Genomic DNA, 13,727 nt, shown 5'->3' with positions numbered 1-13,727 from the left:
GATTCCTAATGGGCAGCCAGCCTCTCTGGCCTTTAAGGGAATCACCAGCTGTCTTCCCGGGTGGACGGCCGGTCTGCAGGCACCGGACAAAGACGTCTCTAGGGCCTCCCGGCCCACTAAGCTGCCTCTCACACCACAGCCTTGCCACTGGCGGTGCCTTCCCTTTGAGAACACCTCCTCCCCTGTATCCCCTTCCCCTGGTCCGCACCTGCTTGTCTTTAGGCTCTCAGCTCCTTCACAACTTCTTTGCAAAAGACTTTCCTCATCTCAACCTCACTTCTCCTTTGTGGCATTTCCTACAGCTGTCTTTTTATCACGATTGCATGATCAATCCCTGTCTTCTCCACTGAACTGGGGACTTCCTGAGGGCATGGAGTGATATTCAGGTGTATCTAGGTGACTTCTGCTGTGCTGGGTTGGATTATGAGGAGGGAGTGGGGGTCCCATGGGAGCAGAGGCTAATTATCAGCTGGTATGGGAGTATGTCAGCACCGTAACAGCCGATTGCACTCGCGTGTGTATCCTCAGCCTCTGACATGACACAAGGTCTGCTACATAGTAGGTGCTCAGTAAAGATTGTCAACCAACTGTCCTCCCTCTCTGAGGTACCTTCAGGTGGATGATGTGCCCCTTGGAGACAATGCCCATGTCCTTCAAGTCTTCTTCCTCCAGAAGAAGCAGTCGCTTTCCTGTAATGTTGTTTTCCTTAAACAAGCTTGCATATATGCTCATCTCTTCGGAAGAGTCCCCTGAAGGAAGGGATTAGAAGGTAGAACAAAATGAGATGAAACCATGCCCTGAGCAAAGTTAACTGCATGAATTAAGAAGGTAAGTTATTCTACTTGCCTTTTCTGACGAGCTGCTGAACCCAAAAATACTGTGAAAGAGAGGACACATATGGATTTGAAGATTCACACACGGTCAGTGGCCTGACTTCACAGTAAAACACACTTTTCGATAGATTAAAATATCTGTAGTTTTGCAATGTAAGTTTTGGCTCAACCACCAAGGTAAAATGAAAGACATTCTCTTTATGGATTTAAAACATCAAGCTCTCAAATTGGAGATACCCCTCCCTGTGGACATCTTGGGATACTTGAGGAAATGTGGGTTTTGCTTTTTATTTGGGAGATTTAAAAAAAGCCTTCAAGAAGGTTCTTAACTTATAATGACTTTTCTCTTTATGTGCTGGTCATCCCCGGAGCTACTGAGGGGTACTGGTTTACCCAGGAATTGTATGCGGAGCAGGGACCACACGGCAGTGGACAGAGAAGTGGGCAGAATATGCTATGTCCTAGGCCTGGTCAGGAAGTAGCTCTGTGGCCCAAGACAAGTTAAAGCACGGAGCTTCCTGTATAGAATGAAGTTGGACCCAGTGACCCTCCGTCCTTGAATATCACTTGGCACGTGTTTACTGGTAGCCTCTCACATAGAAGGGAGGCCAGACCCAGTCCCAGCAATTCTCTGGGGGGCCCTTGACCCTGGGATTTTATTTACATGGCTTGAAAACCACTCGACCTCAGAGCAAAGACTAAAAATAACTGTTAGAGCTCAGTGCTTTTTAAAAAATTTCTTCTCAAATGAGATGGGCCAACTTTCCAGCTGGGGATAAAGGGATTATATCCAGACCCATGAATAGATCCTAAGTTCTTTTTCCTTGTTAACAATCCAGGCTGGTGGGAACTTTACCAACAACGAGGCCCAGTGAATGGGAAGAAGTAGAGGCAAGTGGTGCTAAGTTTCCTCACCCTATAGAAGCCAAAGAGGTTAGCTAATGTTGAAAGCAGTTTTACTTCACCAGAGCATGGTGGGCAGGGAGGAAAACGCCCCAGTCCAGAAACCAGGTTGAGGTAGGTAAACAGACCTTCCTAAGAGTTTCTAGCAGTGAATTTGTACACTGTGGCATCTGGTCTGTTCTCTGGGGTGAGGGCTTGCTAAGGCTGGCATTACAGCTGTTTTTCTTTTTCATTTAATGGGACTTGAGCCTATAAAATGGACCTGGACAAGTATAAGCCCCTGAGGTCTCTGATCAAGAATTCTCCAGACTTTTCACTAAAGAAGCAAATACAGAGACGCAACAGGCTAAGAAGGATTGTTCCTTAGGGTCTCTACCCAAGTGTAAGGTATAGAACTTCCTCTGGACTTAAGTAATCTGTCCTCCTCCTCTGGCTGCAGCTGCAGAGGATGTCTGGGAGCTTGCATCCGTTCTTCCTGGGAAAGGCCAGAGGACAGATGCACCCGTCACTTTCAAACAGGCCTAAGGTAGGAAGGAAACCCAGTTCAGCGGAATCCCAGTCTAGAGCTGCCTTTCCCAGATCTTTCTCCACTGTGGTTCCAGTCCGTCCCTGGTGTTTTAGGAAAACTTAAGATCAAACTGTTTTCACGTTTGTTCATTTGGTATCCTGGATCACTCCTTTAACTTTGCCATTGGTATTCATTATAGTATTCTGGAATACCTTTCAGAGCAAATAGGGAGGTGGAATCCTCTTGTAAGATTTGAAGAGATACTTGCCTTGCTCTTGAGGCCTTATTTTAAATCATTACTGCATTAAAAATAGAAAAACAAGGAATTTGTCAACTTCTCCTAGTTAGATTTTCTTAAGGCCCCGACCCCTCCAGCTGCATCTGTAACTTGTGGACCAATGTCTGAAATACCTGCCCAGGTCAAAGGAGGCATTAACAGAAGCTGCTTACCACGTCATCTTCAGTCCATGAGCCAATCTCAAAGGAAGGCAGCAGCTGCATGGGAAATACGAATGCAGTGAAAAACAAAAGTAATATTATCATTGTCTTTTTGGCTCATCTCTTATCTCCCCTATTTTAGCTTTTGGCCGCTGCTCTGGCTCGGTTTCTTCCTTGGCAGGTTAGGTTGAATGGCAAGCAGTTCTCCTGACCTTGAGGGGAATTTCTCATCGCTCCAAGCATTTACCCACAGAAGCCAATCCCAGGCACCAGCTTGTCCGTAACAATTCATTGCACTTGGTGAGCTGTTGCAGCAGGGGCTGTAGATCTTGAGACTGTCCTCTCTCGGTACTTGGCACACCAAGAGTAGACTTCCCTCCCACAATAGGGTTTGACGGTCCAGGAGCTTCTGACATTTGCCAGATACCAGAGCCTCCCTTGGAATTCCCACTCAGCATGAGGATCATCGGATTGTTCATGAAAATTCTGAAGCAACACTTTGGTAATCAGATGACCTTTATGCTGCTGCTGCTACTTTTTTTTTATTTTTTATTTTTAAAATTTTTTTCAAGAGAATATTAAATCGTTTATTGATTACACATGATAATGGACGATACACAAGCTTTAATCCCATCTATAATTTTATCTGATACCATAATTCAATTTAGATATATTGCATAGGATGTGCGAACAATCCTATTGATAACCAAATAAACTCCAGGACTTTGCTTGGGTGACCCTTTTAACGGTGAACTCCAGGTCACAACACATTAACTGTCAGTTCAACCACACCAGTGTTTGTGGAGACAACGGCTTCTGTGCCCAAGCAGGTTGCAAATAAATTTCAAATGGAACCTGGCATCACCCTGATGGAATTCTAACTTCACACTGTTGCGGTAGTTTACCAAGATGAAAAGACTTTATTTTTTTTTAAGTAATATCTACACCCAATGTGGGGCTTGAACTCAAAATCCCAAGATTAGGAATTGCCTGCTCTACGAACTGAGCCAGCCAGGCATCCGTATATGCTGCTGCTTACAGGGGAATTTCTAAGTGGTTAGCCAAATGACTCACTTGCATTATACTTTTAAAAGGAAATATTAGGATCCATGGATGAAGAAGGACGGGTGAAAGTCGAACTATCGTCCCAAGAAACCCACATTGCAGAGTTTGCTCTAATGAAAACCATTAACCTCTCTCCTTTTCAGATGTAGACATGAAAGACTTTGCAAAAGGACTTTGGCCTGCATCATTTTCAAAGCCAAAGAGCTACTTGCTTCAGTATATGCCCATGGCAATAGACTAAATGATAAACGCCTACATAATTTGAAAAAAAAATTGTGTCCTGTGTCTTGAATTAGAGTTTGCCATACCCTTTAGCTTTAACTAACTTAACTTGCCAGCATGGTTGGATTGCTTGTAAGGTAACATGGCAGTGCCTTTCAACCTTTGTTACAAATAACATTTTTTTTTTTTTTGGGTGAATGAATTGAAAAACAAAGTTGAATCTGGTTGCTTTTACTATTAGTGTAAAAATCGGAAGGTGGGTGAGTTTCTAATCTGCAAATATTTTGAACTCACATGCTCAAAACCATACTAGGAAAGGTATGCTCCTCCCTTTAAGGAGCTTTTAATTTAATTGGGGGTGAAACAGATACGGATTATAGATGAAGGAGTTTAAGGCTACCTTCGTGTTGGCTCACTCAGTGCCTAGCAGAGTGCCTGGCGTACAATACTTGGTAAATTTTTGTTGAACCATTTCATTGAATGAATCCAGCTGCAAGGTGCATTTACTAAAATGCTGAATCCTCTGATAGAGAATTCAGTGTGTGCGGGTATACCAGGGAAAAGGGAGGGTTTCATAGACCAAGATGGGGATGGAAGGCATGGTGACTTGAGCTGGGTACTCTAGGGCACAAAGAACGGAGATGTGATTCTACTTGAGGAGAAGCAGGAAGGCCAGACAATGGCACTGGTGTTGGGGACAGGAGGGAAGGGGGGCATGGCATGTTTGCCTTACTGGAGCACTGGATGCAGCGTGTGTATATTGGAGGATAAAGGGGAAATGCTTAACATCTTTGCTTAAAATGCCTAAATTCTCTCTGGCAATGATTAAAAATCTCTAGGGAGCCAATGAGAATTTTTGTTGTAAACCCACAAGTTACAATATATTTGATTGTGTACAGTTTGAGTGTTCTAGCTGAGTTGTAAGGGCATAAATCACGACCGGTCTGTATATACTCTGCTACCCCCCATGTATCCCAGTTCCCTCAGGATTGCCCCTCTCCTCCTCTGAGATACTGGATATAGGTAGGAATCTTCACATGCACTCACCTTCAGTAATGCAGAAAGGAAAATGACTTGAGGAAGAAAAATCTAAAACTGAATTTGACCAAAGAATATACATGACATTTTATTTGTTCATGGGGCAGCTGAATACAGCTGCAGGAACATGTCATTCCCTTTTCCCATCACGGAAACATGTGAAATAAGGAACTTTTTTGATGAGTTCAAGGAACAGACTGACTTTACAGAACTCTTTCCCTGCATCAAGGTTGGCCTCTATAGGGAGTGGGGGGATATGTGGTGGTTTGATTTTTATACAATTCCCAAATGTTGTGCTAAGCAAAATCGTTAAGTATTTCTTGAATAAAGGTTGTAAATGAAACAACTAATCAAAACCCATCATATTTGGTTTTAAGGTCAAAAGGAGAGGGGAAGAGCTCTCTTGCCCTCCTAGAGTGGCTCGTCAAGAGGACGCCAAGGGAAAGGCATAGATTCAGTTTGATAATCACTCTGGCAGGATTCTTGCACAAGGCTTGCAGAGATCAGTGATAGGAAGGCTGGAGCCAGACACTGCTTCAAGACAGTTTGAATTTGGCAAGATGGGGGTAAGAGTTAATGATCTCTAGCCACATAGTGGTTTACCATTTCCTTTATGCTTTCTGTACCTTCTTAGCATGTCAGTGTATCTGCTGTAGCATGAGTTCTAAGCCTTTTGTTCTTTTGAGGATAAGAAAAAATCCACCTCGTGACTGCCCCATCATTTTACAAATTCATTATTTACACTCAACTGATTTCAGGAGAGAAAAGCTCACATTCATGTGCATGCGTGTGACCGTGATTCCTTCCAAGGATGTTGGGAAATCCCATCTAACAAAGATCTGATATACACAGCAACACATAACAAAGGGATTTACTGTCAAAACGTTTATTGCAAAATGGAGTCTTAAAACAAAGAAAAAAGCAAAGAAAAGTTCACATCAAAATGAAATGTATGACACCAACTTGGATTTCTGAATACATTGTGGACTTGTGCTGGAATATCAAATTCCAACTATGAAATCAATAACTGAGTAGTCTTACCACACACGAGTGATATGTAATCTCCCATACAAACATTATACAAGATATTTGGCATAGGATTTGCTCAGAATAACATTGCAACAGAATAGTTGAGAAAAAGGTTTTGTTAAAAAAAAAAAAAGTGATAATGCCATCTATTCAAAGCTCACACTCAAAGAATATAAATATTTCCTATTATTTAGTACAAAATTTCTAAAAGAGTGCAAAAGCAATATGTGCAGTGTATTGTATCTGACATTAAAAGTTAAACTGTTCTGCACACAATATAAAATAATTAATGTAGGTGCTTGAAACACTAGTTTTAAAGTCAATAATCACATGCCAGAAAGCTCCTCATAGGCAATAGTGTGCAACTGATAGCTGAAGCATAAACGAACATGGCTAGCTAGCCCTTCAGATTTCCTGGTACACGCTCCTTTTTCATCACAGAAATGCTACAGCTATCAGGCTAGGCCACAATTGAAAGAACAGAACAGATTGTTCTTTCTGGCAACGCTTAAAGTCTAAACAGGAAAACAGTCTTACTCAAAAGCAGCAAAAGGTGCCTGATTATAGAAAAATTATGCTCTCTCATATGTGGTAGAGAATGTGCTAGTTTTCAAATGCTGCAACAAGTCTAGCGTATCAAAACCCAAAAAAGTCTCAATATTTAACTCAGAATAGCTTTTAAAATGATCTTTCATGAAATTCTTACTACAATGAAAACTCTGAAAAATAGTTATGTACATCATAGTTCTAGGAGAAGTCATTCTGGATCTCTCCCAAATCTTACGTCTGATTCCTTGATTTTAATGGGAATCAATTTTGAATTAACTCAGCTGGTGTTAAAATCTAACAGATTTGCTGCATGTTAAACATCACTGGCTAAAAACTGGCCCTCAACATTTCCAGAGGATCCAAAACAAGTGTCCTTTGTGCCTTCAACTCTTCCCATTGGTTATTAATGTAAAATATTAAAATGTGATTTTACTTCACACACACACACACACACACACACACACAGCCCTTTTAAATTAACCTGGCTGCTTTGAAGAACTATAGCTCCCTCAGTGATGTTTTCCTTTTTTACTTATTTTGGAATTGGTGTAACAGAGTGACACTAACCCCCACCCCAGGTAAATTTTGCTGTTTTATAAAGTTTCCACCAGCATTCTTAAGGGGAAAGAAACCATTTCCACAAGGGAGGATTTAAGATAAATGCCACAAACCTATAAACTATAGATTGTACAGTAGTTGTAATTTTAGAAATGCATCTTTTGACTTGAGCAATTTTGAGGGAGAAAAATTTGATACAGAACTGTAAAACTGCCAGGTTTAGCAAGTTTCTTAAAGGGGAAAGGGACAATGCTATTGGTAAATGGAATTCTTTATTGGGTGGGACTGTCCCTGGCATGCAGGATGTTACCATTTTTGGCACTGGGCATTAAATACACCCCAGTCACTGTGACAACCAAAAATATTCTCCAGCCTCCCCCCTCCCCCAAACATCATTAGGTGCCCAAGACGAAAATGGCTGGTAGAGAGTCATCAAATTCTAGATCGTCAACTTTATGAATATAGAAAAAGAGATGAAAAAGAGTAATTATATTTTCAGTTGTAGGACTCTGAAAATTATGACAATTTAGAGTTTCAATTATTATTGTGAATCTTTAAATTTCTTAGTGTTTCTTTATAAGTATACACTTTTGTAAGTCAAGTAATTGGAAATAAATCCAACATCAACAATTTGCCATTTGAAAAACTGATTTGAAAAGTGAATTAGAAGCTGTACAATTAACATCATTATAAAATGTGCATAATAAACAGTTCCTTTGAAAAGTGATAAGAGTCTAAAGTCTTCTAAATAATCTTCACAGATAGAGTGAGACCACTTTAAAATTTTGTTTATAGGATTTAGACTTTAGGGATGTTCAAAACCCTAGAAAGGGACTTATCTGAAACATAAAGTAATGCTGTATGATAATTACCTATAATAAAATACAGTTCCAAGTGGAGAACAATTTCAAGCTTATCACTGAAGTTTTCAATTCTGCTGTACCCTAAATCCCTGAATACTGGTAAGGAAGATGACAGCAGTGGAGAGATCAGGGAGATATTCCCTAATTAACGGTAACCCCTAGGTCTGAGTAGAGTCCTATTACCTTTCTCTTCTAGCCCTATTTGGCTGCTTGTATTAATGCACCGAAACTTTATGTGTAATTACGATAGATTTATATGTAAATTAAGAAAAAAATGTCAGTTTCATTCTGTTTATATGTTCTAAATTTGTTGATGAGGATTCTTGAATGAGAGGCAGGGTTTACATTCTTACATAAAGTGCGCAGATCTCAAAATTAGCCCACAGACATTCCCTGATCAGTGAGGCCTTGTCCGACCACACTTGAAAACCCACAACATTCCTCCGTGTGTCATCTTCTTCCCCTGCTCCGTTTTTCAGCATGCACTTAACAAGTGTTTACGTACTATAGAACCCACTTGTTTTGTTTACTGTCAGGATCTCTGCTCACTAGCAGGTGTGCTCCATGAGCACCAGGGTCTCCCTCTAGCTGGTCCCTGGAACAGTCCCTGGCACAGAGAAGGGGCTCAATGAATATCTGTGGAATGACTTGATCTTTCTCTAGAAAGATGTGCAAGAGGCTTTTAAACTACTTCCTACTTGGGGCACCTGGGTGGCTCAGTCGGTTGAGTGTCCGACTTCAGCTCAGGTCATGATCTCACAGCTTGTGAGTTCGAGTCCCACGACGGGCTCTGTGGTGACAGTTCAGAGCCTGGAGCCTGCTTCGGATTCTGTGTCTCCCTCTCTCTCTCTCCCCCAACCTACTCGCATTCTGTCTCTCTCTCTCTCAAAAATAAACATTAAAAAAAAATTTTAACTACTTGCTCCTTGATTCTCTCCTCCAGGTTGCTGGACTACAGTGCCCCCAGGGCATGCTGGGAAGTCAAGAGTTGAAAACCACCCCTCTGCTTGGCTCCCAGATGTTCAGCTTGAGGGGCTCAGCTTGAGTCAAGGAGTGCTCCTCTTTCGTCTGCGCACGGACAGGACACCTGTTGAGGTTTGTGCCTGTTTGCCGGCAGCACTGTGTAGTGTGCATCTGTGAATGGCTGCATAGACAGAAGGTGTACTGGATTGGGTATGGAGGGAACCCATCTCCCAGGGGAAAGACTTACCTATTCATTCTGTTTTTACTTAGTCTATGGGTGGTAGCAGGGCCTGCAAACCCCTCAGGTATGTAGTCTTCAAAGAACACCAGGTTAAATTTGTTTATATAGTTTACGTTCTAAGAATGCTTTCTTCATCTTTCCCAAAAGCTGTTTACTTTAACTTTCATCGCCTACTACTCAATAAGTATTACTTGAAATTGATAGTTTAGTTTTCCAGGTTACTGTAACCACTTATTTTTCACTGGCATAATGAAGACTTGCTAAAGTTAACTGACCACTTCCCATGGGCCTGGTTCTGTGTTAAGTGCTTTACATGTATTATTTCATTTAATCCCTTCAGCAATCCTTTGAAGTGGGTACTGTTACCATTCCCATGGCAAAAATGAGCAGACAGATACGCAGGTTAAATAATTTCTAACAGATTACACGGCAGTTTTGAATCATAATTTGACTACAGATCCTTCTCTTTATCACCATGGCATATAGACTGTTCTGCATTTCACACCCCAGGACATTTTAATACTTATTTTTCTCCAAATAAAGCTGGCACAGTGTACTGATCATTTTGTGGTATTTTTCAGCTGTTAATAGGGATTAGAAGCCTGTCATGCTTCAAATTTCCAGAGACTTTTCCTGATTGAGTATACTTGGAAATAGTATTAGATAATATCTATGATGATATCCTTTCTTAAATTCCCCATAAAAAGAACTACCAAAAGTGTTTTAGTTTAATAGTCAAATGAATGGCCCTTCTTTCCAAAATAGGCTGAAAAAAGTTTTTATTCTTTTGCCTTTCTTGTATATATAGGACTACAAATGTTTTGTAGTTTGTTTTGTTTTTTTCAAACAGTGTTTTATAGCTTTGACAAATGTGATAACATTCTGAGAACCTCTCTCTGGAGAACTAGGTTTTCAGACGGCACCTACATTCACTTCCATTTATCACCAGTGTGGCTCAATCCAGGTCAAAAAAAAAAAAAAACCCAAAACACTGGGAGGCTGGATCTGAATTAAAAAGGACCCTTCATCCTCCACGTCTGTCTCAGTAGATATAATTTACCTTCGCTCTTCCCTTTATATATTTAGTTCCCTCTTTAAAACATCTCTGCCTATATTTAGAACCCAGAATGATCATGCCCCTGTGGAAAAAGAACATGCGTATATCCTTACTGGCAGCGCAGAGCAGGTCTGTATTAGCACTTGAGCTGCCCTGCCTGTAAGTTTCCCTTTAAGACCATACCCTTCTTTTATAAACTACGCCTCAGATGATCGTGTGTTGTTCAGAAGCTTCCAGGGCTAGCACTGGCATGAAAGCCTGCAACATCTGCTGTTGGTTTCAAATTAGAGTATTTCTTCTTCCAGTATACTATTAAGAACATCTCTCAGGTTTTACTGTGAGTAGTTGTGCTATTAAGTATTGAAAATTCTTGGCATTTAGGTATTTCTGAAGTATTTGTGATCGCCGCCTTTCATCTCAATTTTTTTATTGTTGGATTTTGTAGTCACTCTCAATTATTTCTGACAGCACAGCATATTGCCAGAAGAAAAAGAAATGTAGTGTGTTACAAGAAAATCAGTGTCTAAGAAGAATTAGGAGTTAAGAGTGCTTTTTCAAAATGTAAGTTTTCTTAAGCAATTAAATAAATGAAATCAAATCAAAGTATAAAGTATTTGCTTGAAAAAAAAAAGCCAGAATATAATTAGTTGTGAAAAATACTATATTGTATAATAGAGTCACAAATTTCTATAATCAGGCACCACATTTGCTGACTCATTAAATATACCTTTCTGGCTTAACCATCCCCCACACCCCCATTTTTCTGTAAGCAGGAAAAAAAAAAAGTAAAATCATTAAAGAAATGACTGTCATAGAAATGTGATTGGCTTAAACATTCCGTGCTTACTTTTCTACCTCCTTATTGGTTTTCGTACAGACTGAGTAGCAAGTTTCTTTTGGTTTGCCGAACATTTTCAATTTTCTTACTTTGCTGTCTGCTTTCATTCACTATTATTATCCATGTCATTATCCTCCTCATCACCGTCATCATCATCATCATCATCATCATCATCGTCACCTTCTGACAAGTCAAAATCACTGAACCCCAGGGCCATGTTGACCTTCTTCCCCCTCCTCTTAGATGTGGTTTTGGAAGAATTCTGCTTGGCTTGCATGTTTATCTGCATCCCAGAATGCAGCACAGCTCCTGCTTTGTTCATTGAGAAGATATCCCCAAAGCCCATCAGCATCATGGCCTGCAGACTTTGGTTCATGCCATGGCCCTCCCCGTTACTTGTTGCTGTGATCTGACATGACATCTCTGCACTGTTTGACTCCTCTGTCTTAGATTCAAAGTAAGACTCCTCAGACATTCTTGCAGCAAGAGGCAAGAGAAGCTATCGTGAGGGAAGAAAGGACAGAAGCAAAAAGAGAAATTAGGACCAATTTAAATAAAGGAAACAGATACCACAAAATTAGTGGGTGCTGCACAGAAGGTAAATGATTAGTGAAATAAACGAATGTAGGGAATCCTGTAAAAACGTATTTAATGGCAGGTTTGGCTCCAGCATATTTGCCATAATTTATAAATGACAGAGTAAACCACAACCAAAAGTTTGCAGAGCGCCACAGCAGGCCAGATTTCAAATGGGAAGGAAGTTGCAAGTTTTAAGCCCTCATTTTGCTTAAAACAGTTTTTAGGATCCCTCTTAATTTTTTCCAATTTCACTTGCACACAGAACGTTAAATATTAAATTAAAAAGAAATTAAGTAGGGGCGCCTGGGTGGTGCAGTCGGTTAAGCGTCCGGCTTCAGCCAGGTCACGATCTCGCGGACCGTGAGTTCGAGCCCCGCGTCAGGCTCTGGGCTGATGGCTCAGAGCCTGGAGCCTGTTTCCGATTCTGTGTCTCCCTCTCTCTCTGCCCCTCCCCTGTTCATGCTCTGTCTCTCTCTGTCCCGGAAATAAATAAAAACGTTGGAAAAAAAAAAAAATTAAAAAAAAAAAAAAGAAATTAAGTAGAGATTAAATCTCAAGTAAAAAATGAAGGAACCTTGTACCAAAGGATCAAGTTCAGAGGAAGCATAAAGACAGTTCAGTAGTCAATACCCTTCTACAGAAATCTGGGCCATCAATCTCCTTTCTATCTAGATTACTATCTGACTCTAAATTAAAAAGGAGTCTAGGATTCAGTAGTTTCTGCTTATTATTTATTACAACCAGATAGAAACCTAGTTACTTGACTTATGAAATAATTAATTCACTTAGTGAACAAATTCTAGATCTGTCTCTAATACTTAAGGACATAAATACATATGAAAATCTGGGGGAGAGAAAATTAGTACTAATTTAGACTGTTACCTTTTGCTCTATTCTCTAAGTGCCCTTCTTGTAGTAGAACTCTTTTTTCTAGGAATTCCCCCTCTCACAGTGGTAGACCTCTATTTTCTACCTTACATCATGATTTTGAACAACTAACCTATTCCCATAAATTCTGGTCTTACTCATTTCAGGAGTCTGTCAGGATCTGAAAAGTGTTACTGCCTCTTCTTTTGAGAAATAAGCAAATTAAGGCTTATATTTTTGGTGGTGTTCAAATATGGGTAAATTTATGATAAATAGTGCACAGATTTACATCCTGGGTATAAATATGGTTTTTAGGGCCAGTTTCCTAATTTTTAAACTGAAGTTGGAGTTGAGGTTCTTTTTTTTTTTTTTTTTTAAGTTTTATTTTTTTAAGTAATCTCTACACCCTACACGGGGCTCAAACTCACGACCCTGAGATCAAGAGTCAGATGCTCTACTGACTCAGCCAACCAGGCGCCCCCTGGAGTTGGGCTTTTAAAAAATATCTTACTCTATTAGGAAAAGATTTCCAGAGTTGTTACATCAATAAGAACTTCACATGCTTCAGCTAAAAAATACAATTATAAAGAAGGAAAAAATTGTGTTAGATCCTTTAACACTGGAAACAGGATATTATTTTCCTTGCAGCCAAACTTTGCAGCTTCTCAAATTTGTTTTCAATTGTTAGATTCTCTTTAGAGAGCTTTGTCCTCGCCTTCTCAACAGATGTCTCTCAAATAAGCTTTGATGTTTAAGAGAAATCAAATTTTTACATCAAGCTGCAACAATAATTAAAAAACAAACACTGTCTATATTTCTGTATGGGAGAATTCCTCTTCTCTAATATCTTCAACTAATGTTTTAATTTCAGGAAAGTAAATGGCATCCCTCCTTGAAATAAATCCAATAATACTATTTTTTATGAAGTTACATAAATGTTAAACTTTTATAATTAAGATGAGGCTACAGACAGAAAACCTAAACCTCCAGCCACTTCCTTTTTAAAAGGTTTATTTCATCTTTCTCTCAGAAACCTCATTTAAAGTCAACTAGAAACTGATGTGAGGATAAAAGAAAATACCCACTTAGAAAATACCTGAGCACAAACTTTCTTTCCTTCAGAAATATGAGCTCTAAGCAGAAGAGACATTAAAAGCAAGTACTGTAAGAAAGAAA

General features: G+C 39.9%; 1 protein-coding gene and 1 long non-coding RNA gene across 13 annotated transcripts in view; one reads left to right on the top strand and one right to left on the bottom strand.

The window, feature by feature from the left end:
• The window catches only part of MAP3K20 (mitogen-activated protein kinase kinase kinase 20), a 188,067-nt gene that overhangs the window by 32,299 nt on the left and 142,041 nt on the right, over positions 1 to 13,727 (bottom strand). For all 4 annotated transcript variants that reach the window (XM_086718921.1, XM_086718922.1, XM_086718919.1 and 1 more), the window contains exons 12-14: positions 2,695 to 2,739; positions 847 to 877; positions 610 to 749 (exon numbers count right to left, since the gene is read on the bottom strand). In XM_086718921.1, coding sequence (XP_086575047.1) covers positions 610 to 749; positions 847 to 877; positions 2,695 to 2,739 — 216 coding nt within the window. The remainder of the gene's footprint in view (positions 1 to 609; positions 750 to 846; positions 878 to 2,694; positions 2,740 to 13,727) is intronic.
• LOC147578532 (uncharacterized) overlaps positions 1 to 13,727 on the top strand; it is a 139,813-nt gene that overhangs the window by 89,479 nt on the left and 36,607 nt on the right. For 8 of the 9 annotated variants that reach the window (XR_015255317.1, XR_015255319.1, XR_015255315.1 and 5 more), the window contains exons 7-8: positions 716 to 828; positions 5,385 to 10,828. This is a non-coding gene — a long non-coding RNA (uncharacterized LOC147578532). Of the gene's footprint in view, positions 1 to 715; positions 829 to 5,384; positions 11,704 to 13,727 lie in introns of all 9 variants that reach the window. The other variant, XR_015255316.1, reaches the window with a different exon arrangement.

This window comes from Puma concolor, chromosome C1, assembly GCF_028749965.1.
Source record: "Puma concolor isolate L17-30 chromosome C1, mPumCon1.1.hap2, whole genome shotgun sequence".
NCBI classification, from domain to species: Eukaryota; Metazoa; Chordata; class Mammalia; order Carnivora; family Felidae; genus Puma; species Puma concolor.
This window is presented reverse-complemented; position numbering and strand designations above follow the sequence as displayed.